At 42.7% G+C, this 25,485-nt stretch overlaps 1 protein-coding gene across 8 annotated transcripts; it reads right to left on the bottom strand.

The window, feature by feature from the left end:
- Positions 1-1,197: 1,197 nt before the first annotated feature.
- On the bottom strand, positions 1,198-25,273 carry LOC139416953 (tumor protein D54-like). Of its 8 annotated transcripts, XM_071166158.1 has the most exons (9): positions 24,941-25,231; positions 17,248-17,402; positions 15,718-15,866; positions 14,822-14,881; positions 12,538-12,585; positions 10,216-10,317; positions 5,408-5,456; positions 3,768-3,801; positions 1,198-3,425 (listed from the first exon to the last, which is right to left on the bottom strand). In XM_071166158.1, the coding sequence occupies exons 1-8, from the start codon at positions 24,957-24,959 to the stop codon at positions 3,793-3,795; spliced, it is 591 nt and encodes a 196-aa protein (XP_071022259.1). In that variant the 5' UTR covers positions 24,960-25,231; the 3' UTR covers positions 1,198-3,425; positions 3,768-3,792. The 8 variants fall into 8 exon arrangements, with proteins under 8 accessions (XP_071022259.1, XP_071022263.1, XP_071022262.1 ...); XM_071166162.1 differs by lacking the exon at positions 14,822-14,881 and having other exon boundaries at positions 24,941-25,273; XM_071166161.1 differs by lacking the exon at positions 12,538-12,585 and having other exon boundaries at positions 24,941-25,211.
- Positions 25,274-25,485: the final 212 nt, after the last annotated feature.

Raw genomic sequence — 25,485 nt, forward strand, 5'->3', positions numbered from 1 at the left:
GTCCTATAAATCTACCAATCCTCATGAATCATGGGACTGTAATGACACCGGTCCAGTCGTTGTGCACCGCGCGCCAGGCTCCAGGTTTAAACTGCTACATATGATCTGTGTTCCATAATGATTCCAATAGGTGACATGTCCTAAATTATTGCACAACTTGTAATACGTTAGCCTAATATAACCCACTATAGCTAGCGATCCTCAGGAACAATCACACCAACAGGACAGAGGGAATAAAGGTAAACTAACGATGTAATGGAACAATACAAAATGTAAGGAAACTAACACTAAAGTGACAGTTATAAATGTGAGGAAACTAACAGTAAAGTGACAGTTATAAATGTGAGGAAACTAACAGTAAAGTGACAGTTATAAATGTGAGGAAACTAACACTAAAGTGACAGTTATAAATGTGAGGAAACTAACACTAAAGTGACAGTTATAAATGTGAGGAAACACTAAAGTGACAGTTATAAATGTGAGGAAACTAACACTAAAGTGACAGTTATAAATGTGAGGAAACACTAAAGTGACAGTTATAAATGTAAGGAAACTCTCTGTTTGGCGCTGTACTGTCATTTACGCATGGCTACAGAAGCCTATAGCTTACGTATCCATATTTTAAAGTTATAAGGCCAGCATTTCAAACTTCACTGCTGAAAATGTGATATGTTGATATTCTTGACTGGTTTCACATTTTCTCTCAAGCGATCATAAGGTACACTGTAAAACAATTGTCATTTATATTTACAATCCCCTTATCAAAAAGGCGTAATCATTTACCTAGCTCGTATCAATTTGTAAATTAAAGTGCATGGAGAACGGTGTAATTTATATCATAAAAAAACAAAGTAGATGTTCACCTCGGAACCAACAGGTTGCTTGACCTTAATCATCGTTTCATCGCGCATAAAGTCAGTAGCGGTGCGTGGCCAAAATCACAGTGGAAGCCAGGAAAAAAAAAGTAGGACAACTGTTTTTGAATAATTTGAGGTCAGAATATGGTGTAACTGTAGACACACCTTAATTGATTTGATCTCCACCCTAAACGAATAGCGGGTGAATATCGTGCTATTCTCATGCTTTGAGTTCAATGTCAGAATACATGTAGAGAAAAGTTCGTTAAAAAGAGAATGGAAATCCCTCCTTTATGATCTGCGGAGGTCAAATAAAATGTAAACACTAACCACACAAATCTCTCCTTTAAATTAATGCTTTATTGAAATCCAAACATAAAACAAGCCACAATTATTATTTTTTCAGCCAACATTAGCTTATCTGATCCCTTTAATGTCTACAACTAGACTCACGTCCTAAATAAAGCAATTATATATAGTCATTCTTTCATCCCGTTGCAAAAATGTACATTTGACCCAAACATGTATTTGCAGCTCTGCACAAGTTACATAATGCCTTTCTCCTTGCCCTGTCATAACCAGAGACAGTAGAAACCTACCGTACTTAAAACGGCGTTTACTCAGGCAAGCCCAATTCTGATCTTTTGTCGCCAATTAGTCTTTTGACCAATCAGATCTTTTAACAATAATTGTCCAAAACGTCAGAATTAGGCTGTCTGTGAGGACCGGTCTGCCAACACTGATTAAAGACCAGTCCTGGACTAAAAAGTATTCTCAATGGAGATTCTCTGGGTCTGGGAAACCAGTATCAGTACTATTGTCTTCTGTTCTCGTCTACAACGGTTCTGTACTCGGTCATATATTTAGTTTCATGTAGACCCCAGGAAGAGTAGCTGCTGCATGCGCAACAGCTAAATGGGCATCCTAATGAAATCTAAACTTCAGGATTCTCGAGAGAAATATAACAGGCAGGTTTAATAAATCAAAACGATTTACAGATGGCACTTAAATACAAAAATGACTCTTCTACTCCACCCAAGAGAAGAATCTAAAATGCATCACCCAAGTAGGACTACTAAAAACGAACAGATTTTTAAAAAAGTAAATTACTTAAGTAGGATAGATAAAAGGCAAAATGAACATCCAATCCCATGGATAGAAAGAGATCAGGCAAAAAAAAACAAAAAAAAAATCTAAAGTATGTACTTCATGTTGAAAATAACAAAACGTGACGGTGCTACCAAACCAACGGCTGCTGTTGAAGGTTGTGGCAGGATAACGGTGACCGCTAGTTGATCATCCGCGTTAAAAAAAGGTTGGATTAGTCCAAACTGGCTAAAACAGGAAGTGTTCGTGATCATAACAGTGACGTTAGTCAGGGTCTGTGGGAGTGTATGGTGTGTGCACGAGACAAGTGTGTACATAATTCACGTGCACACACACGTGGGGAATTAGTTATGTGGCATGGGGACAATTCTTCATATAATAATGTCAGAATGTCTGGACTGAATTTCAAAGTAGATCAACTCAGATGTGGCACATCAGCAGTGAGCCAACAGAGTGATAAAACCGCTCCCCCTTTAAAACCCTTTTCTACAAAAAAACAAAACAAAAAAAAACACCAAAAGAAACCTTTCTACCAACAAAGTAATAGGAGTGAAAGAATAAGGCCAAAAGACAGTTTCTACATTCGCCAGGAAGCTATACAGCAAAGCATTGCTTCACATTCTGTTCAGTGTAGAAAATAAACTGAAGTAAATGCCCAGCAGGGTACAAAACAGATATCGTTGTTTTATTCATAGTGTTTTTTATTTTAGACATTCTCTCCTCTTTTGGACATTTTTTGCACTCGTGTTTCCTCGAGCCTCTCCATCCTCCTTACCTACTGATAAATGCCGACTTGCAGTATTGTTTACAATATATCTATTCATATATAATTTTACATATAGATAAAAGTTATGTAAAAGCAGTGTAAAATAGTTTTATAAATACAAAATGGTTTAACAGTTTGTTGTTTTTTTACATGCGGTTGGTGATTTGATGTTGTGTAACCTGTTGTCCTTTGCGGTCGATTGAGATGAGATATGCACATGCTTTTAGTAGGTCGAGGAGGCTGAGGGAGATTCTAGATCGACCCTTAAGCCCATAACTCCCGAGGCACTTGTGTAGAGATGAAGTTGACTAGATCGGTGAGGGCAAATCTGGCAACAACTCAGATCGGTTTAAACAATACGGTGAGTGGCTCCACTTTCTCATAGGATACGTGGAATTGTTACCGTGTTGCTTACACCTATCCAGTCCTAATCAGATCTCCACAAGGGCCTAGGAGCCAAGGGCCCATTTAGGACTGGCCTATAGGTAACTGAGGAGGGAGGCAGTAGTGAGTAATGGCATATGGTGTTGGAGGGTGATGTCACAGGTCAAGGGTCACTCAGCGATGATGTCGTCACAGTCCCGGTGATAAGCGCGGAAGGAGGAGCTTCAGAAGGGTGCGTTGTCCTGAACGGGGTTAGTTTCGGTCGGGGACTGGACAGCTTCTCCGTTACCTCTGGGTCCAACCACCATGTACTGAAGGATGAGAGAGAGAATTATTATTATTATTATTATTTTTTTTTAAATGGTCTGGTATCAAATGTGATGGTAAATCTTCCCAGAAGTCATTTCATTCAAAAGGAGCTGTGTGCGAGAGATTAACCCAGTAATTTGAAATTCATTCGTACTGATCATGCATCTGTTAAGAAGTTTCACACCTAAAAAATAAAAAAATGCCTGGGCTGCAGCACCAGTTAAACATTACAAATAAAGTGACACCAAGCTAGGATACAATCTAACAATAACCCAAACAAGCCCGTTAGTAAATACTAGGTACAACTCTTATCATCAACTTTCCCCATGCCACGTTTGGTTTACCTGTGCTGCAGCGAAGGGACACAAATCAGCCCAACTGTGAACAGAACAGATGGTCAATCTTCAGGGAGACAGTCATTTTAAAAACAAATAGATGTTTGAGAGACCGTTGAGAATAATCCAATAACAATGTATTTTTAAAAATAGGATACTTAACCAATAAGGCTCGAGGGGGTGTGGTATATGACCAATATACCACGGCTAAGGGCTGTTCTTAAGCACGACGCAACATGGAGTGCCTGGATACAGCCCTTAGCCGTGGTATATTGGCCATATACCACAAACCCCTGAGGTTCCTTATTGCTATTATAAACAGGTTACCGATGTAATTAGAGGAGTAAAAATAAAATGTCATACCAATGGTTTATGGTCTGATATACCACAGCTTTCAGCCAATCAGCATTCAGGGCTCGAACTACCCAGTTTATAGAAGCATTTCTAACCTCCAACTCATGTGTAGGGTACACTTGTTGGCAGCACAGCAAAAATATGCTGTTAGTGCACAATGCAGATACATTTTTGTAAAAAAAAAATCTATTTGTAATGTACAAACTAGAAAAATATACTTTTCCATTTGACTTGGCTTGTTGGTACATTTCAGTTCAAAATAGAGTTGTGTTAAGTCAGCGTCTACTAGAATAGAGGTTCTCAAAGTTGGGTTCAGGACCTGTAGGGGATCCGCGACCAGACGGCAAAACATATATACATATATATTTTTGTAATATTGCAAGCAATAACAGATGAAACTAATTTTTGGACAAGGGATCTGTGGAAAACGTTTAGAGGGTGAGATGTAGTATTATTCATCCAGTGTCTTGGCCCTCTGATGCACAACATGGGCGGCTCGCAGGGGATATTGGTATCCACAAGTCTTGTATTTGCCAGAAGGTTCCTTTTTGAACATAAAATGCACTAGTTCAAAGACGTGAGCCCGGTTCTTTAGCGACATACATACACACGTTTTAAACCTCCCGTTTTGGGCTGGATGTGTCTGTGTAATTCATACATGCATCATCTATGAGCAGAATTACTGTTTTACTTCAATTAGCCACAAAATCACTAGTTTGAAAGTGACTGTTTTCTTGAAGGTGTGCCGTGCCATTTTCCCAACACCACGTGGGCCAGCCTCCAAGCCAATGAGCTTCGGCCCCTTGAACTTGAGTGACAGTGAGCAAGAGGCCGGCCCAGGGTTATCAAATGAGGTTGCAGGGCGGGCCCAACGGCCCAGTGGGCACAGTAAAGAGAGGAACGCCGTAGGAGTGAGTGTTACTTTCTGAACTACTGCCTAAAAAGTATACAAAAGTAACAAACTCTACTAAGCTTAAAACGGCAAATGCTTAAAACGGCTTCTACTAAGCTTAAAACGGCAAAAACGTATAGAATTACAAGAAATAAGCTTTAAAAACAGCAACATTCTCTGATGCCAAGATGGAACCTTTAAAATGTTCTTTCCCAGGGCCTGAGACTTAGTCAGGCCCTGCACTGCAGAAGTCATAGTAAAACTGTATGGATGCGATTTAACAAAATCACCCTCTAAATTAAGTTGTGTTCTGATATGAGGGGTCCCTGATGAATTGGTTATCAAGAGTGGTCCCTGACGCAGTACACCGTCATCATCTGCCCATGAACCACTTCCAGCTCACCTTGATGTTCCCAACTTTGTCCTCGAACGACTTGAAGGTAGGAGAGTTTCTGCAAAACAGATATTACAAAACATTCAAGCAAATAAAATTTTAAAAAGTCTACACATGAGCACATAGGAATATCACTGACTAAACACCACAACTTTCAGAAGTGTTCATTCACGATAGAAACCCCCGGATGCTAAAAGAATAATCCTCCACTTTAATTAAAGTACATTTAGAATACTAAAGATGCTCAACCACCAGATTCCTTAAATCCAGGGTTAAACTGACGGAGAGGACATCTTTACACATCATCTGGTCATACGCTTGTCTTAAGAGAGTTGCTTTAAAAAATTAAAAAATGGAGTCAACTCTGTATTGTGTGAGACTATGATTCTGATTACAAGCAATCTCCAATTACAAAAGCATAATTATTTTATTTAAAAACACCATCACAACTGTTAATCTAAAATGCTAATTTCATTAAAGTGATCAATAAAATAGTAAACTATAATTTTAAAAAAAAAAAGCAAAAAAAAAAAGTGTGAGAGCCAATTTACCTCATCGTTGGCATACTTATCGATTGGCGGATGGAGTAGTTGCTACTTTGTAAGCATTAAAGGGAAGGAGACAAGGAAGTGTGAGTGTTAAGAGCCAAGCAGAGAGAGGACTCTAGACCCCCAAAAGCTCGTTTTAGCATTGGGTAGCGCCAATGATGACTTTCACCATTTTGAAGTAGTCATCTAGGGTTAATGATCACATGATGCCAACCAGGTCGTCAGGAGGGATCAGCCAACATTTCATAACTGCAGGTGGCAGTAAATCATCAGCCTTGGCTTCATACCTGTTCAAACAACCTCCAGGTGGCAGTATGCACCCTGTCAGTTTGTTTATCAACTATAGTAGATATAGTTGATAGTAGAAGAAGAAAATTGACTACTTCAAAATGGAGATGTCCTCAATGTCACTGCCCCATGCTCTCACAGATGCCCTAATGGAGACAGATACAATGTTGCTTCTTCTAACTATCTTTAAAAAGGGACAGAAAGATTAAAGAGCAGACAACGAACCCAGTTAAAGTCTGTGCAAGTTGAGGAGACTGGTGACCACTTCAGTCAAACAAATCAGGTTAACAGGCATACTCATATACAGGGGAACTGACTCTGATATCAATAGGATATTCATGATCATAACAGCAAGAGGGATTACAAATTAGCATTCAATAAAAGTTATGAATTAACTTCTGCAGCAGATCAGTATACAGACTAGCAGTCTTTACTGGACAGATCTGCTATAGAAGTTGATCAAGTAGCTTAATTGGGATGTTTCGGGTCCCAGCAGCAGCAGAGTACTCTTACCCAAAGGAGTTTGAGAAAGGCAGCGCTCTGTAGACCATTCGCAGCAATTAAAACAAACAGGAAAAACGAAAACAGGGTGAGGAACAAGCAGTGGTTGGCCGGAGCAGAGTTAGCCTATCAGGTTGGGGCATAGATAAGCTACTGTAGGGCAGGGTTGCAGAGGAAGTGTCCTAGACGGCATGGCACACTATTTAGGGCATCACTTTTGACCATAGGGTTCAAGTCTAAAGTAGTGCACTATATAGGGAATAGGGTCCCATAGGACTCTGGTCTAAAGTAGTGCACTAGATAGGAGAAAAAGGGAGCCATTTGGGACAACCATACGTTGACATGATTTTAAAGGGACAAAGAATTTTACGCAGGTCAGCCATGGTGGCTACATGTGTTAGATGGCATCGATGAAGCCCCGCTGTAGGGGGTGTTAGATGGCATCGATGAAGCCCCGCTGTAGGGGGTGTTAGATGGCATCGATGAAGCCCCGCTGTAGGGGGTGTTAGATGGCATGAAGCCCCACTGTAGGGGGTGTTAGATGGCATGAATCCCCACTGTAGGGGGTGTTAGATGGCATGAAGCCCCACTGTAGGGGGTGTTAGATGGCATGAAGCCCCACTGTAGGGGGTGTTAGATGGCATCGATGAAGCCCCGCTGTAGGGGGTGTTAGATGGCATCGATGAAGCCCCGCTGTAGGGGGTGTTAGATGGCATGAATCCCCACTGTAGGGGGTGTTAGATGGCATGAAGCCCCACTGTAGGGGGTGTTAGATGGCATGAAGCCCCACTGTAGGGGGTGTTAGATGGCATGAAGCCCCACTGTAGGGGGTGTTAGATGGCATCGATGAAGCCCCACTGTAGGGGGTGTTAGATGGCATCGATGAAGCCCCACTGTAGGGGGTGTTAGATGGCATCGATGAAGCCCCACTGTAGGGGGTGTTAGATGGCATCGATGAAGCCCCGCTGTAGGGGGTGTTAATGGCATCGATGAAGCCCCGCTGTAGGGGGTGTTAGATGGCATGAAGCCCCACTGTAGGGGGTGTTAGATGGCAATCGATGAAGCCCCTCTGTAGGGGGTGTTAGATGGCAATCGATGAAGCCCCTCTGTAGGGGGTGTTAATGGCATCGATGAAGCCCCGCTGTAGGGGGTGTTAGATGGCATGAAGCCCCTCTGTAGGGGGTGTTAGATGGCAATCGATGAAGCCCCTCTGTAGGGGGTGTTAGATGGCAATCGATGAAGCCCCTCTGTAGGGGGTGTTAGATGGCATGAAGCCCCTCTGTAGGGGGTGTTAGATGGCATGAAGCCCCTCTGTAGGGGGTGTTAGATGGCATGAAGCCCCTCTGTAGGGGGTGTTAGATGGCAATCGATGAAGCCCCTCTGTAGGGGGTGTTAGATGGCAATCGATGAAGCCCCTCTGTAGGGGGTGTTAGATGGCAATCGATGAAGCCCCTCTGTAGGGGGTGTTAGATGGCAATCGATGAAGCCCCTCTGTAGGGGGTGTTAGATGGCATGAAGCCCCTCTGTAGGGGGTGTTAGATGGCATGAAGCCCCTCTGTAGGGGGTGTTAGATGGCATGAAGCCCCTCTGTAGGGGGTGTTAGATGGCATGAAGCCCCTCTGTAGGGGGTGTTAGATGGCATGAAGCCCCTCTGTAGGGGGTGTTAGATGGTATCGATGAAGCCCCGCTGTAGGGGGTGTTAGATGGCATCGATGAAGCCCCGCTGTAGGGGGTGTTAGGATCCATTATCAGAAATCAATTAGTCAGGCTTGGTGATGGATAGATGAAAATGGAAAAAAAAAAATCAAAATACAATGATCAAAATGAGACAAATAGAACAACCCAAAAAACGGGGGCAGCGGAGCTGGGAAGCCACGGCTAGAACAGGGGAGGATGCCAACACACACACACACACACTGAAGTGGAAACGTTAAAATGTTAACAAGCATATTCCCAGGTCCCTTAGATAGTGGAGTTAGTATGTAATTAGGAGGGTGATTAAAGTGTAGGTGATAAATGGACAGATGGGCTTATTTAACATATGTATAACATGAATGACAGCGTTGCTTTGAACCATAAAGGCATCTTCAACATAGCTGTACAAAAGGTATGGTCCACATGCCTTCACCACAGCTAGTATCTCCACTGAACACAAATATAAACTCAACATGTGAAAGTGTTGGTCCCATGTTTCATGAGCTGAAATAAAGAGCCCAGACAAGTTCTATTCACACAAAAAGCTTCTCAAATTGTTGATGCACAAATTTGTTTACATGTTAGTGAGCATTTCTCCTTTGCCAAGATAAATCTATCCACCTGACAGGTGTGGCATATCAAGAAGCTGATTAAACAGCATGATCTTTACACAGGAGCACCTTGTGCTGGGGACAATAAAAAGCCACCAAAATGTGCAAAATGAGCAGATTGTCACAACACAGTGCCACAGATGTCTCAAGTTTTGAAGGAGAGTTCAATTGGCATGCTGACTGCAGTAATATCCACCAGAGCTGTTGCCAGAGAATTTAATGTTAATTTCTCTACCATAAGCCAACGTCGTTTTAGAGAATTTGGCAGTACGTCTAACCGGCCGCAACCACATGTATGGCGTCATGTGGGCGAGCAGTTTGCTGATTTCAACATTGTGAACAGAGGGCCCCGTGGTGGTGGTGGGGTTATGGTATGGGCAGGCATAAGCTACAGACAACAAACACAATTGCATTTTATCAAAGGAAATTTCACTGCATAGAGACACCGTGAAGAGACCCTGAGGCCCATTGTGGTGCCATTCATCCTCCTCCATCAGCTCATGTTTCAGCATGATAATGCACGGCCCCATGTCACAAGGTTCTAGACCCAATTCTTGGAAGTTAAAAATGTCCCAGTTCTTCCATGGCCTGCATACTCAGACATGTCACCCATTGAGCATGTTTGGGATGCTCTGGATCGATGTGTACGACAGCTTGTTCCAGTTCCCGCCAATATCCAGCAACTTTACTTAGCCATCGAAGAGTGGAACATTCCACAGTCTACAATCAACAGCCTGATCAACTCTATGTGAAGGAGATGTGTCGCGCTGCATGACGCAAATGGTGGCAACACCAGATACTGACTGTTTTTCTGATCCACTCCCTTACCTTTAAGGTATCTGTGGGGTAGTCAACCCTCTTCCTGGATAACTACTGGGTAGTACACAGGTATTTGCTCCAGTCCTGCTGTAATTCCCGATTCAGCTAATCAAGGTCCTAAGGTACAGCTGATTAGTAGATTTGCTACAGCCCTAGAGGGTTGGTCTATATAAATACTACAATTAATATACCCAAGTCACTGTTCTGTAACAGTGAAAACATTTGTTATCCGAGGGGCTTTAAAAAAAAAAATCTTTTTTTTATTTTTATTAATCTAGTAATTCTATTTCTATGGTTTTCCACCCCTGTTCTACAGGAAGGGCCAGCGGCAGCCATTTTGTGCCTTGGTCTGTACCTCATGTCTCCCAGTTTCCTGCTGAGGACAGTGCCCATGGTGGAGAAGGCAGCAGTGGTCTTCTGTCCAGCCACAGACAGGGTCTCAGAAGTCTTCTTATACCTGTAAGGGGAGAGAAGAAAATAAGGGAGGGAGAGAGAGAGAGATGGGAGTAGAGGGAAGATGGTAGACCGAGAGGGCGAGAGATGGGAGTAGAGGGAAGATGGTAGACCGAGAGGGCGAGAGATAGAGATGGGAGTAGAGGGAAGATGGTAGACCGAGAGGGCGAGAGATAGGACGAGAGATGGGAGTAGAGGGAAGATGGTAGACCGAGAGGGCGAGAGAGATAGGGCGAGAGAGAGAGGGCGAGAGAGAGAGGGGTAGAGGGAAGATGGTAGACCGAGAGGGCGAGAGAGAGAGGGCGAGAGAGAGAGGGCGAGAGAGAGAGGGCGAGAGAGAATCTCCTTAGAACTGAAAACCAGCCTCACTTGGTTTAGAACAGATTAAGCAGTCAGGAAGTCAGCCACTAAGGAGTTAAATCACAGACAAAAGCTGCCTTTAAAAAAAAAAAAAAAAAAAAAACAGAGCAGCCCAATTCTGATAAGTTTCCACTAATTGGTCTTTGAACCGATCAGCTCCTTTGACAAATTGGACGAAACATCAGAATTGGGCCTTTGACTGTCTGGACTAATGAACAGCTATATAGGAGAAATACTGCAGAAATACAGAGGAAACAAGCGAAGAGAAGAATAGCACAGAGCAACAGCTTGTATCCAATACGTGACCAATGTCTCCACCAAGAACATTAAATTAAGCATTAGGTCTCCGCTCAATGGTTTGATTGAAAAGTATATTAAAAATGGCTTCATTGACAGCCAGTAAGTTAGAAGGGACAAAGACAGGGACTTCTCTACTTTTTGTCTACATCACACTACCGACCCCAGTGGGAGTTCAGTAGGGCGAGACGGACTACCGACCCCAGTGGGAGTTCAGTAGGGCGAGACGGACTACCGACCCCGACCCCAGTGGGAGTTCAGTAGGGCGAGACGGACTACCGACCCCGACCCCAGTGGGATTCAGTAGGGCGAGACGGACTACTGACCCCGACCCCAGTGGGAGTTCAGTAGGGCGAGACGGACTACCGACCCCGACCCCAGTGGGAGTTCAGTAGGGTGAGACGGACTACTGACCCCGTCCGTATACAGTATTTTTAAGTTCAACTGGGTGGGTGGATCAATTGCACAACGCAGCAGCCTAAAACAAATCTCGAAAAGCAAAAAAAAAATAGGTTATTTTAAATTGTACTATAAATTGAAAACAGAAGTAAAATAGTCTTTACATTAAAAGATCTCGGCCTCCTTAACAAACCTCAATGTGACCAACCTAAAGCAGGAATCTACCCCGACAAGACTGTGCTGAGGGGAGGACGGCTCGTAGTAATGGCTGGAATGGAATGGTATCAAAACCACGGTAACCACGTGTTCCATTCTACACACATTCCTGCCCAATGCCCATAATATTGTATAATCCCATCGTATACAGATATCCCTCAATGCATGGCTGTTAGGCCTATACAGGGGTGGTACTCCACAGACAGACGACTGAGCAGAGGTGGCGATTGTCTCTAGCGTGGCATCAATAGCTACGTCACCCTGATAGAGCAAGCGTCGCTTACTAGACATCCATTCAGTACACAAGTCTATAGGGTCTAAGTCCTCATCCTTTAACATTGATTTCTATTCAGACTGACCAATACACACAAAAAAATGGTATTGATAACTATTTGATAATAGTGAACACAGTTGGGGAAACTATGCAGCTAGTGGACAATGAATGAATTAATGAATGATAGATTGTTACACCTTGTAAAGCAGGTCAGAGGGTCTGCAGGAGATGTGATGACTAAGAAGAATGCCGGTACATTCAGCCAGACCAGGCCTTCAGTAGGACAATTTTAAACAGCCTCAACTTCAGTCCTCAAGTCACCAACAACTTATGTTGTTGCACCACACAAGCTATAATAATATTGATTAATTGATGTAGGCATGTGCAAGGCTAAGCCAAAAATGTGACTTTTTGGGAGGGGGTGGGGGGGGGGGCTCCAGGGCTGCAGTTGAGGAACAGGGCCTAAAGAACCACTACAGAGAGAAGCTACCATCAAACCCACACTGAAACCACCTCACCATCCACACACCACCAGCCGAACAGAACAGAAGCATGGTCAGACAGAACAACTCCTCCCTCCAAGCACCAAGCAAATGGCATGAAGACAGAAGCCCCTTTTACCCCTGCTGAAACCAACTTAAACAAATAAACAAAAAAGTAATGTATATATAGACTCACGCTTCAGATTGGGCAATGCCATCCAAAGTTTCAGACGCTGTCAGATATCTACGGACACACAGTACGACATTTTAACCAACAAAAAAAAAACACTTTTTACATGGAAGGAAAGGGCAAGTTAGAGACTTGACGTTTATATGAAATTGGACTTCACACACACAAATTCAAAATCTTGATTAATGTGTCGGGACAACAATGACAATATTTTTTAATATATATTTTTTTTAAATAAGTCTTTGGAAAATGTCTAGGGCTTCAAGTACATAACGGGGGTTGCACTAAACTAGTCTATGTTTAGGGATTAGAACTCCCTTAGTAACCCACAAAGAGTATCCAGCATCAGAATATTTGATAAGTCGTTCAGTTCGCACAAACCAAACAGTGTCCTGAAACAAAACATGGAATTAGTGGTATCCTGCAGATCCTGTTTTGTCGGAATGGAAAGGAGGATGTGGCTACGTTTCTGCTGACTAGAAAGGAAACCGGAACGCAATACATACCATAGCTGCAGTCTTGCTAAAAATAGGCTAAATGAACACTTTACTTTCTTCTACATCTGTAAATACTGATACAAATCAACATTTATTTATAAAGCTTTTGTAAAAAAGTGCTTATGCAGAAACTCAGCCTAAAAACACCAAACAATGCATATTTAGAAGCACAGTGGCTCAGAAAAACTCCCTAGAAAAAGGCAGGAACCTAGGAAGAAACCTATAGAGGAAGCAGGATCTGAAAGGTGGCCAGTCCTCTTCTGGCTGTGCCGGGTGGATATTATAACAGAACATGGTTATTAAAGCCAGATTGTTCTTCAAAATGTTCATAGATGACCAGCAGGGTCAGATTATAATAATAATCACAGTGGTTGTAGAGGGTGCAACAGGTCAGCCTCAGGAGTAAAATGTCAGTTGGCTTTTCAAAATGTGTCTGGTCACAATGCAATCTCACAGGTGCACACACAGCCAACCTAGCCCTCTCTCGATTGGTGTTTCTCTCTAGCATTCCATTCCTCACCCACACAATCCTGTTAAGAGCAAAACTGTGTGTGTGTGTGCACGTATGTATACTGAAAGAACAGTGCAAGATAGCTCACAAATAAGCCACTTACCAAGCCTGTTAATATTGGCCTACAGCCATTCAGATTTTTTTGTTTTGTTGCCGTAGCAACAGTGGTGGCGTGAGAAAGTTAGTTTTACTACCTTTCCACATAGATGTAGGATATAAATACTGTAGCATGGAAGAGGGGGGGGGGGCATTAGGTCCCCCCCCTGTTTCCCTAGCTTTAAGCGCAACTAACTACCACCAAACTAATAACAGAAGTGTAAAAACAAATATTGGTTGTTGGTTCAGACGATGTCACCTTAACACTGAGAAGCCTCGGGCAAGGAAGTTCCCCGTTTTATAGTAAGGAACTGATAGACGACTGACAGACGTCAATGTGATGGTGAGCCATTGCTAGCTAGCTAGCGATCAAAAAAAAAAAAAGGATCATTTTGAGATGGGCCGACAGCTTTAGCTCCCGCATGGCTCATTGAGACTCCTTACCGGTGTGGGATTATCCAAACGTTTGACTGCCGACACCCTGTTCAGAGATCTCCAAGTAGTGTCGGCAGGAGATCTCGTGTTCACACAGCAATGACCTTGAAGCCGTCAGCCTCGTTAAAAATACCCCAAAACAGAAGAAGGCCGTAGCGTCATTTGGTAATACCGGTCCATGCCTTGCTTATGGTCTAGATTGTAGCTTATTAAAAAATTTAAAAAAAACACCAATGTAGCGAGTTCAATTCCCGGGACCACCCAGATGTAAGTTGTAAGCACGAATAAATATTCCACACAGAGTGAGTCCATGCATCTTATGTCATCACATTTTTTTTTTACTCCTGAACATATTTAGGTTTGACATAAAAGTGGTTTAACTTGCCGACTCAAGACATAACAAAAACAATTCCTACCCTATGACATTACCACGACACTGAAAAAAAATGAAAAAAAGTAGCAAATTAAACTACATCTTTCCGTGACGTTAAAAACCCTCTCTATTATTAAATAAAAGGCCTTTATAAAAACAGATGGTCTCACAGGGAATGGGAGTTTTCCCCACTTAGCAAGCAGAGGAACATGCTCCCTACGGACAAAAACAGGTGTTACAACATAATAAAACGGTGAGATACAGCAGCCATGTTATTAAAGTTCTGAGCAGAGGGGGGGGGGGGGGGAGCGGCAAACACACTAGTTGCAGGCGACAGGTGGCGATCGATTGAGCAGCAAAAACAGGAGAGAGACTCACAACTCTGAACCGGTAACTTTCTCATTCCACTCGCCAAGTTTCTCAGTGGTTCTGACATAGCTAGAAGACAGAGACTGGGGTCAGAGATGTACAGCTCAGCGGTGTGCCCACGGTTAGCAGTCTGTCTGGTCGCCTGATTCATGCTATAGGGTAGATCCAGAACCGTAAAACGGGCTCAGACATTTTCTATTCACCATGTAATTTACAGAACGGTTCCAGAACGATAACCAGGCTTAGCACAGCACAGCCCTACAGTAAGAGTCAAGAATTTGTAAGAGGCTTAGGTTGATATGATATCTGAGAAGGGAACGATCCAGTAGCTACAACCACAGATAGAATAATGAGCCAGATGTTTCACCGGATGTATAAAATGTGAAGCATCCACTACCAAATATGGTGCCGAGAGGAAGCCCAGTGGCCGGCAGTGGGAGGAGACGGATTTGGGCCAACATTCTGCCAATTTTCTCATCCATTAAACATTGGACTGCAATACAGTTTTCAGTTCTCAAAACTAAAATCTGGTATGAACACAGTGGACTAAGTTGTCGACTTGACCCTTCTCCAAAGTATAAAATGTTTTGTTGTTTACGAGTGCAAGGGCAAATTGAGTTACTGCACCCGTGCACTTCAGAGTAGGCGTTCCCTAAAGGAAATATAAATGCATGATACAACGCGTCACAAGGATCTCGGTAGCTCATGCTTGGCTCTGCCCACTAGGACTCATTTCTCCCATTGAAAAACAACAGGTTATCATCTTCGGTCATTAAAAATCAGTTACAAGGACTCATACTGAAATTTTAAAACATTATAAGATGTTTCACCCTTCTAGTTTGACTTAGTGTTTTTTTTAACCAAGGATTTGAACATTATTATTTTTCAAAGGATCTTCTACTTACGCATTGGAGGTCTGGACATCCTGCCACCCCTTGGCGAGGTTCTGTTTGAGCTCGTTGAGGGGGCTCAGCCCCAGCTTCCTCTTCAGATCAGCAGAATGCTTCTCTTTGGCCAGGAGCACCTGTCTCAGGGTGTTGATCTCCTCCTCCACCTGACAGCAACACACAGGAGAGGTCAAGTCCAGGCTCCTTTCTCCAGTGTGGGTTAACTGAAGAGACCTTCTTTGGGTGAATAGTCCTAAAGCATGCAAACTCCATTGAACCAAAATATAAAAACGCAACAATTTAAGTTTACTGAGTTCACTCTTCACATAAGGACGTCAGTCAATTAAAATAAATAAATTAGGCCCTAATCTATGGATTTCACATGAATAGATATACAGACATGCATATGTTGGTCACAGATACCTTAAAAAACAAAGGTTGGACGTGGATCAGAAAACCAGTCAGTATCTGGTGTGACCACCATTTGCCTCATGCAGCACATCCTTCACACAGAGTGGGTCAGGCTGTTGATTGTGGCCTATGGAATGTTGTCCCATTCCTCTTCAATGAATGTGAAGTTGCTGGATATTGGCGGGAACTGGAACACGCTGTCCTACACGTCGATCCAGAGCATCCCAAACATGCTCAATGGGTGACATGTCTGGTGAGTACGCAGACCATGGAAAAACTGGGACTTTTTCAGCTTCCAGGAATTGTGTACCGATCCTTCCGACATGGGGCAGTGCATTATCTTGCTGAAACATGAGATGACGGCAGATGAATGGCACAACAATGGGCCTCAGGATCTCTTTACGATATCTGTGCATTCAAATTGCCATCAATAAAATGCAAGTGTGTTCATTGTCCGTAGTTTATGCCTTATGCCTGCATAACCCCACCGTGGGGCACTCTGTTCACAACGTTGACATCAGCAAACCGCTCACCCACACGATGCCACACTTGTTTTGCCCACTATGACTCATTTGTTCCCATTGGAAAGGACAGGCTGTGGTCTATTTTAGTTATAAAGATCTTTGGTGCACCTGTGTAATGATCATGCTGTTTAATCAGCTTCTTGATATGCCACTTCCTGTCAGGTGGGTGGATTATCTTGGCAAAGGAGAAATGCTCACTAACAGGGATGTAAACAAATTTGTGCACAACATTTTAGAGAAATCTGTTTTTTTGTGCGTATGGAACATTTCTGGGATCTTTTATTTCAACTCACGAAACATGAGACCAACACTTTACATGTTTATAATTTTGTTTATAATTTTCAGTGTCCCCATTGTCTGAAACGGAGTTCCTCAAATATTTGTTGAATGGATTATTAGTAAACCAAACACTAGGGACAACAACGACCTACATTGGTGAGTTCAGACCTACAGACAGGATGACAGACAGATGAAGACACAGGACCCTAGCTTGGCTGGTTGAGAGTGGAGCTCCTCGGCCTCCTCCGTGAGCCCTGGGGGCAGCGTGTTGATGGCTACTACGCCCATGGCTACCTCTAACCTTAACCCCAACAGACAGGACAACAGGGCCTACCTTGGCTAGATCAGAGTAGAGCTCCTCGGCCTCTTCCTCTGTGAGCCCTGGGGGCAGCGTGTTGACGGCTGCTACTCCCATGGCTCCCCCCTCCGTTAGGGAGTCTACTCCTCCTGCGGGACCAAGGCCCTTGTTGGGGGAGTTCAGGTTGATGTCTGGGTCGAGAGAGAGAGAATTTCATATGAATATTCTAAAATAAAATAAGCGCATTTTCCCCATCAGAGATGTTTCCATCAATTTGACTTGTCGCAGATCAAAAGGATGTGTGTTGATGACGTACCGCACATAAAAACAATTTGACTTGTTGCAGATCAAAAGGATGTGTGTTGATGACGTACCGCACAAAAACTATTTGACTTGTCGCAGATCAAAAGGATGTGTGTTGATGACGTACCGCACATAAAAACTATTTGTGCGGTTGAATAAAATACGCAAAAGTCAAATGGGTTTCCATCGCCTTGTCCCAACCGATGTTGCGTTATATAGTGAATGTGGCCACTAGTCTTGGCACTTTGGCTCTAGTCAACAGCTCGCAGATTATTATAAAATAAATAATAATAAATTATAATAATAAATTTACTTTTAACTAGGCAAGTCAGTTAAGAATAAAAATTATTATTTTACAATTACGGCCCCCGGCCCTATGGGACTGGGTCAAATTGTGCCCCGCCCCTATGGGACTCCCAATCACGGCCGGATGTGATACAGCCTGGATTCGAACCAGGGACTATAGTGATGCCTCTTACACCGAGATGCAGCGCCTTAGACCGCTGCGCCACTCAGGAGCCCGAGTGACAGATAGACAACCTATAATGAACATTGATGATATTAATGGCGAGATGTATTTTTATGTGTCAAACAGTAGTCAAGCATCTCCAGAATATTATGAAGACTGTCATAATTTAGTGGCAAGGAGCATCAATCATCCTCCTGTATGTGGGGCCTTCATTCAGAAAATATTCACACCAAGACTTTTCCCAGTGTGTTACAAAGTGGGACTAAACTGGATATAATTGCCTTTTTTTGTGTGTGTGTGTCAGCAATCTACACAAAATACTCTAAAAACATGTCAAAGAGGAAGAACAAAAGATGCAGTAATGTGTTGGATTTGCCCCAAACATAACACTGTATTCAGAACAAACAATTGACTGGTTCTCTTTTGTTGCCGTTTTACTTTAGTGCAGGATGCACGTTTTGGAATGTTTGTGTCCTGTCCGATCTTGACTGAGGGACATTACAGATAATTAACTGTATGTGTTGTGGTACAGAGATGAGCTGGTCATTCAACCATCATGTTAAAACCCCCATTGCTGCACACAGATAGTTCATGGAACTTATTATGTGACTTGTTAAGCACATTTTTACTCCTGAACTGATTTAGGCTTAACATAACAAAAAGGGGTAGAATACTTGCCTTAAAGACATTTCAGCTTTTCATTTAGAAATTAATTTGTAGAAAAGTCTGAAAAAACACAATTCCTCTTTGACATTATGGGGTTAATAGGTGACATGAAATACATTTCTAAATTCAGATTCCTAAATTCAGACAAGATGTGGAGAAGAGGTGTAAAATTCGCTCCGACGGCACCATCATCGCGTGACCTCCCAAGTGTACTTCCGTGTGATGGTTATTATTTCAATATTTGCGCCGCCATTTCTCACATAATACATTTGACAGAATAAAACAATCCCACCTTGCCTAAGGCATTCTGTTTTGTTGTATCCAGCGTACTCGCATAAAAAAAAAGGTTGTGTGGAACCTGGTTACGGGCAGCTACAGACAGAGAGAGAGAGAGAGAGACGGGCAGCTACAGAGAGAGAGACGGGCAGCTACAGAGAGAGAGACGGGCAGCTACAGAGAGAGAGACGGGCAGCTACAAAGAGAGACGGGCAGCTACAAAGAGAGACGGGCAGCTACAAAGAGAGAGACGGGCAGCTACAGAGAGAGAGACGGGCAGCTACAGAGAGAGAGACGGGCAGCTACAAAGAGAGACGGGCAGCTACAAAGAGAGACGGGCAGCTACAAAGAGAGACGGGCAGCTACAGAGAGAGACGGGCAGCTACAGAGAGAGACGGGCAGCTACAGAGAGAGAGAGACGGGCAGCTACAGAGAGAGAGAGACGGGCAGCTACAGAGAGAGAGAGACGGGCAGCTACAGAGAGAGAGAGACGGGCAGCTACAGAGAGAGAGAGACGGGCAGCTACAGAGAGAGAGACGGATAGCTACAGAGACGGATAAGGAGATTGAAAACAGCGACACGATGTAAGGAAAGTGCTTAGTGCCGTCAAACGCAGAAGACTCCCGGAAGAGAGCGGGGCTAATTACAGAGTTAGGCCTAAACGTTCTTCTAAGAGGAAACAGCCCACCACAGAAGCAGCAGCCTTTTAAAAATGTCCATTAGTTCACTCCTGTCTCTCTATCCTCTTGAGTGGACTGGGCTACGCTGGTGTCCCAAATGGCCCCCTATATAGTGCACTACTTTTGACGTGGCTGCACTACATAGGGAATAAGGTGCAATTTAGGACACAAAGAGGAAACACTTTTTGGTTACATGATTCCATATGTTTTATTTCATTGTTTATGTCTGTCTTCACTATTATTTTACAATGTAGAAACTAGTTTTAAAAAAACGGGACATACAGTGCATTCAGGAAGTACTCAGACTCCCTGACTTCTTTCACATTTTATTACGTTACAGCCTTTTCTAAAAAATTGATTACACAACAACAAAATCCTCAATCTACACACAATGCACCATAATGGCAAACCGAAAACAGGTCTAGAATAATTAGCACATTAAAAATGAAAAACAGAAATACCTTATTCACATAAATATTCAGACCCTTTGCTATGAGACTCGTAATTGAGCTCAGGTGCATTCTGTTCCCATTGATCATCCTCGAGATGTTTCTACAACTTGATTGGAGACCACCTGTGGGATATTCAATTGATTGGACATGATTTGGAAAGGCAAACACCTGTCTATACAATGTCTCACAGTTGACAGTGCATGTCAGAGCGAAAACCAAGCCATGAGGCCGAAGGAATTGTCCGTAGAGCTCCGAGACAGGATTGTGTCGAGGCAACAGATCTGAGGAAGGGTACCAAAACACGTCTGCAACATTGAAGGTCCCAATAACACAGTGGCCTCCATTCTTAAATGGAAGATGTTTGGAACCACCAAGACTCATCCTAGAGCTGGCCACTAGGCCAAACTGAGCAATCGGGGACAAAGGGCCTTGGTCAGGGAGGTGACCAAGAACCCGATGGTCACTGACAGAACTCCAGAGTTCTTCAGGGAATGGTTGTTCTTCTAGGAGTTTCTCCCATCTCTCCAGCACTCCACCAATCAGGCCTTTATGGTAGTGGCCAGACAGAACCCACTCCTCAGTAAAAAAAGCACATGACAGCCCGCTTGGAGTTTACCAAAAGGCACCTAAAGATTCTCAGACCATGAGAAACAAGATGCTCTGATCTGATTAATAACAAGATTGAACTCTTTGGCCTGAATGACAAGTGCCACGTTTGCAGGAAACCTGAAACCTGTTGTGGGGGTTGTTATTTCAGAAGGTTTTTTTGTGTGATAAAAAAAAAATCAATAAACCTGTTTTTGCTTTATCATTATGGGGTGTTGTGTAGACAGAATTTTTTTTAAATCGAATCCATTTTAGAATATGGCTGTAACATAACAAAATCTAGAAATAAAAGCAAGGGGTCTGAATATACATACATAATAAATTACATTTAGGTACAATTTTATAAAATGCCGACAGAATTGGTTTGTTCGACATGGTGGAATATTTTTGTGTCTGTAAAATGTATTGTATTATGCGACAAACGGCGACAGGAAACGTCTTTATGTGCAAATATTAATATAATAACCATATATTTATTTATTATTTATTTAACCAGGTAGGCCAGTTGAGAACACCTTTATTTAACCAGGTAGGCCAGTTGAGAACACCTTTATTTAACCAGGTAGGCCAGTTGAGAACAAGTTCTCATTTGCAACTGCGACCTGGCCAAGATAAAGCAAAGCAGTGTGAACAGACAACACAGAGTTACACATGGAGTAAACAATTAACAAGTCAATAACACAGTAGAAAAAAAAGAGTCTATATACATTGTGTGCAAAAGGCATGAGGAGGTAGGCGAATAGTTACAGTTTTGCAGATTAACACTGGAGTGATAAATGATCAGATGGTCATGTGAAAGTAGAGATATTGGTGTGCAAAAGAGCAGAAAAGTAAATAAATAAAAACAGCATGGGGATGAGGTAGGTCAAAATGGGTGGTCTATTTACAGATAAATATAAAAGTAAACCTGGGAGTCACACGATGATACTTTGTGTGGTCCTCCCACTACAACTCGGGAAACCATGCAGTTTATTAGGCTACAGATTAAGTCATGATAAACTTTCACCACCCTGTGAAGTTTATGGTGAGGAGTTTGAGGCTCCTTTGCTAATAAATATGGGGTGTTATTCTGGTGACTTGACGATCGATGTAGACTAGTCTACCCGCACTCTATCTGCCAGCTGTTGGCTAGAGAACACCTGCCAAGACCGGAGTAAACACATTTGCTATTTAAAATGCAACAGTTCTGTGACAAATCCATCGGTAGAGTTTAAAACGCGATGGAAACACATTGTACAGAATACAAATCTAAAGGTCATTGTGTGCACGACATCTGCACACAGATTTTTATCCACAACAAGTCTGTTAGCATATTTTCTTCTTTGTTTTCCACTTCCCCTTTAGACAAGATAGATTTTTTACTCAGTGCTAGAGGCGTCACTACAGACCCTGGTTCGATCCTGGGCTGTATCACAACCGGCCGTGATCGTGGGTCCCATAGGGCGGTGCACAATTGGCCTAGCGTCGTTAGGGGAGGGTTTGGCCGGTGTAGGCCATCATTGTAAAATAAGAATTTGTTTTTAACTGACTTGACTAGTTAAATAAAAAAAGGTTAAATATATTATATTTAAACTTGTCCCAACAACAAAAATGGTCTGTAACACAATTTTTTACATCATTCTATTTATTATACAAGGAATCACAAAATTATTCACCAAAGAGAAGCAGACAAATTTAGGCTATTGGCTTCTTCGCATATTCAAGCCAGTGTCAAAATACAACACTGCCCCTTTAAGGCTCTCCTGGAGGATGATTGGCCACCCTTGGTCGCCTATAAAATATTGCAACATTACAATGATAACCAAATGTGTAAATGTCCTTATAAAAATAACTGCCTCTGGGGCTCAAATTAAGGGCCCCATCATCCTTGGGTCTACGGTTCGAAAAAGACTCGGACGAAATATCCAAAATTCATACACCCACCGCACAGAATTTAAATGTTAAAATTACGCAATGAGACCGATGCAACAGGCTCAGACCGTTTAGAACGTAAATATTTTCATTTCTTCATATTACAAGATCAACAGTGAGCACGTCGCTGTAGGCTACACACCGTTCTCAAAATGTTTCATGTGACTAATATGAAAATATCCGGTAGAAGTTAAGTTCACACCCCTTCGTCTTGGGTTGGTCAACAGCACTACCCCTAGTGGGAGTGGGAACATTAAGCGGCCCTTTTCCAGCACTACTCCTAGTAGGAGTGGGAACATTAAGCGGCCCTTTTCCAGCACTAATCCTAGTAGGAGTGGGAACATTAAGCGGCCCTTTTCCAGCACTACTCCTAGTAGGAGTGGGAACATTAAGCGGCCCTTTTCCAGCACTACTCCTAGTAGGAACATTAAGCTGCCCTTTTCCAGCACTACTCCTAGTGGAAACATTAAGCGGCCCTTTTCCAGCACTACTCCTAGTAGGAGTGGGAACATTAAGCGGCCCTTTTCCAGCACTACTCCTAGTGGGAACATTAAGCGGCCCTTTTCCAGCACTACTCCTAGTGGGAACATTAAGCTGCCCTTTTCCAGCACTACTCCTAGTGGGAACATTAAGCGGTCATTTTCATTCAATGAGAGACGACTAGATTTCATGCACATTTTGTCACTTGAGAAATATTGCACCAGAACATCTTAGTGATGTAATTGCGCGATTAAGATCTCGTCGGAAAAACGTCAGAATTAATGACCGCTTTCTTGATTTGTCTTGGATTAATTCGGGCTATGTTGAGGAATCGTTTCTGGCCAGGTCGCTGCTACCGTAGGGAGACAGTCATATTTACGCTTTTTTAAAATTTAAATTGAAGGTCTTTAAAGAGTTTGCCCGCACAGCCGGTATCTTCGCCTAGATTTGCTAGGAGCAAACTAGCTGAGCAAACGCTCAACTCTTATCTTATACCAATGCGGAGTTCAGTATGGATAACTGGTTGCGCGATTTGCTAGAAACAATACTTTAAAAAAAAAGTTGATTATGAAAACGCTTACATGTGCCTTTTTGTCCTGGACAACTGTGGTCCTTCTGCTCAAAAAAAACTACTTTTAATTTTAAAATAACGTATAGAATACAACCGCCAAATCCCCCATTTCTATTAGTCGGTCTCAGTGCGATTGTTTGTATTTCAGCATCCCCGTGGAAGGACCGCAGTTGTACACGTAAGCGTTTTCAGAATTGACATTATTACAAGAGTCAACTGATGGGGACAATGTTGTTGCTACCAAATAAAAACTAAACCCCGCCTGATAAGAGAACAGAGTTGAGCGTTCCTCAGCTAGGAGCAAACTGAACCTACGGATGCCTTTAGAGGGACATGTATCTAAACTAACATTATGTAACGTTAGCTAATCAAACAATTCGATAGCTAGGCTAAATGCCACTGCCCTGGCATAATTCCCCCCCCCCCAATCTCAACACTGGCCCGATTTTGAAGAAACTTGGGTGATTGTTGCGTCTTGCCATAGAGAGCCGGCATTTAACAAAATTACACTGATTGACCCAAGGCGGGTGCTATAATAATTAAATTAAATTTGTTAGTCAGACCAGAGAGGAAGATGCAAAGCGAGAGGGATAACTTGGCCCAAAATACGTCTTCTCCAGCAGGTGGCGTATAGAGTGTATATGCTACTGGTACACACAGGCTAACTGGCTTCCATTTTTTTTTTTAAATACATTTATTTTCCATTAGAGGAGACACTTGAGTATCTCTGGTCAACATAATAGATCTGTGGTCACAACTGAAAATGTGTCACACGCTATAACTCAATGGCCGCTACATCTTTCGTGGGGTATGACATGTTCACTGTTGTTGCCTTGTTGGTCATTGGGAACATAGCCAAGGTGTGTCACTCAATTGAACCATATCAGCTGGCAAGCTAACAAACTAGTTAACGCAGCCAGGATGGTTGGTTCTTGTCTAGCCATTTACGTTTTCTAACTATCAAGCAAAATAGCCTTTGTTTACAAAAAAAAAAAGATACGAGCGATTTAAAAAAAAAAAAAAGCTAATTGAATAATCGCATAACTATAAAAACATTAAAAGAGATCATTGATAAGGGACTAAACTAATATGATTAACAAACATATTTAAATTACAGTAACTCGATCTCTGCCCTCCGTTCCCCTTCCTATGACATTTCCAGAAGAACGGCTGTTGCTGCCGTCGGGCCCCCCCAAGTTGCGTTCATATCCAATGCACAATCATGAACAAGAATTTGTAATAACTTCCCCCTAAATCAACGGCCAGCTGACAAATATGTCTTAAATTCAACAATAGTGTCAGTAATTTACGTTACCTTGACCAACGGGGTCCATGGCGTCGAATGAGCGGAGTATTTGAGCGCCTTAAAGCGAGAACGACGTTAGCTAGTAAATGGAAAAGGGTGGTGGCTAACTAGCTAGCAGTGCCGTCCACTCAATCAAACGAAACCTGTGGCGTGACAGTTTCTCAACAATAACAACCTCATTCGTCGAGGGACACAGATACGAACAGGTAGTACTCGCTCCAATAATAAAGCCACCTCAGCTCGATGATGAACTCTCAGGTTGCGCCTTTTCCGGCGTCTGTGGATGACGTTGTTCAAGGCGTCACCTTGCCCCGCTCGTCACACGGACGTAACGTCATAAACCCCGCCCGTTTATACAATTTCTTTTTTGTTAAAATTAGATTTTAAACCTAACCATAACTTTAATCACACTGCTAACATTATGCCAAAACTTAAACCTACAATGAAGGCCAAATAGCTTATCTTTTGTTTTAATTATTATTTTCGAGATAAATTTGACTTTGTGGCTGTGGTAACTAGTGCAACCCCCTTTTTTTCCCACCTTCTTTTTATCC

This window comes from Oncorhynchus clarkii, chromosome 9 (assembly GCF_045791955.1).
Source record: "Oncorhynchus clarkii lewisi isolate Uvic-CL-2024 chromosome 9, UVic_Ocla_1.0, whole genome shotgun sequence".
Classification (NCBI taxonomy): domain Eukaryota; kingdom Metazoa; phylum Chordata; class Actinopteri; order Salmoniformes; family Salmonidae; genus Oncorhynchus; species Oncorhynchus clarkii.

Coding starts and splice junctions, on each gene's coding strand:
- LOC139416953 (XM_071166155.1), bottom strand. Junction 12,586..14,821: donor AAAGTTACCGGTTCAGAGTT/GTGAGTCTCTCT, acceptor GTGTGTCCGTAG/ATATCTGACAGCGTCTGAAA. Junction 10,318..12,537: donor GGCATTGCCCAATCTGAAGC/GTGAGTCTATAT, acceptor CTCCCCTTACAG/GTATAAGAAGACTTCTGAGA.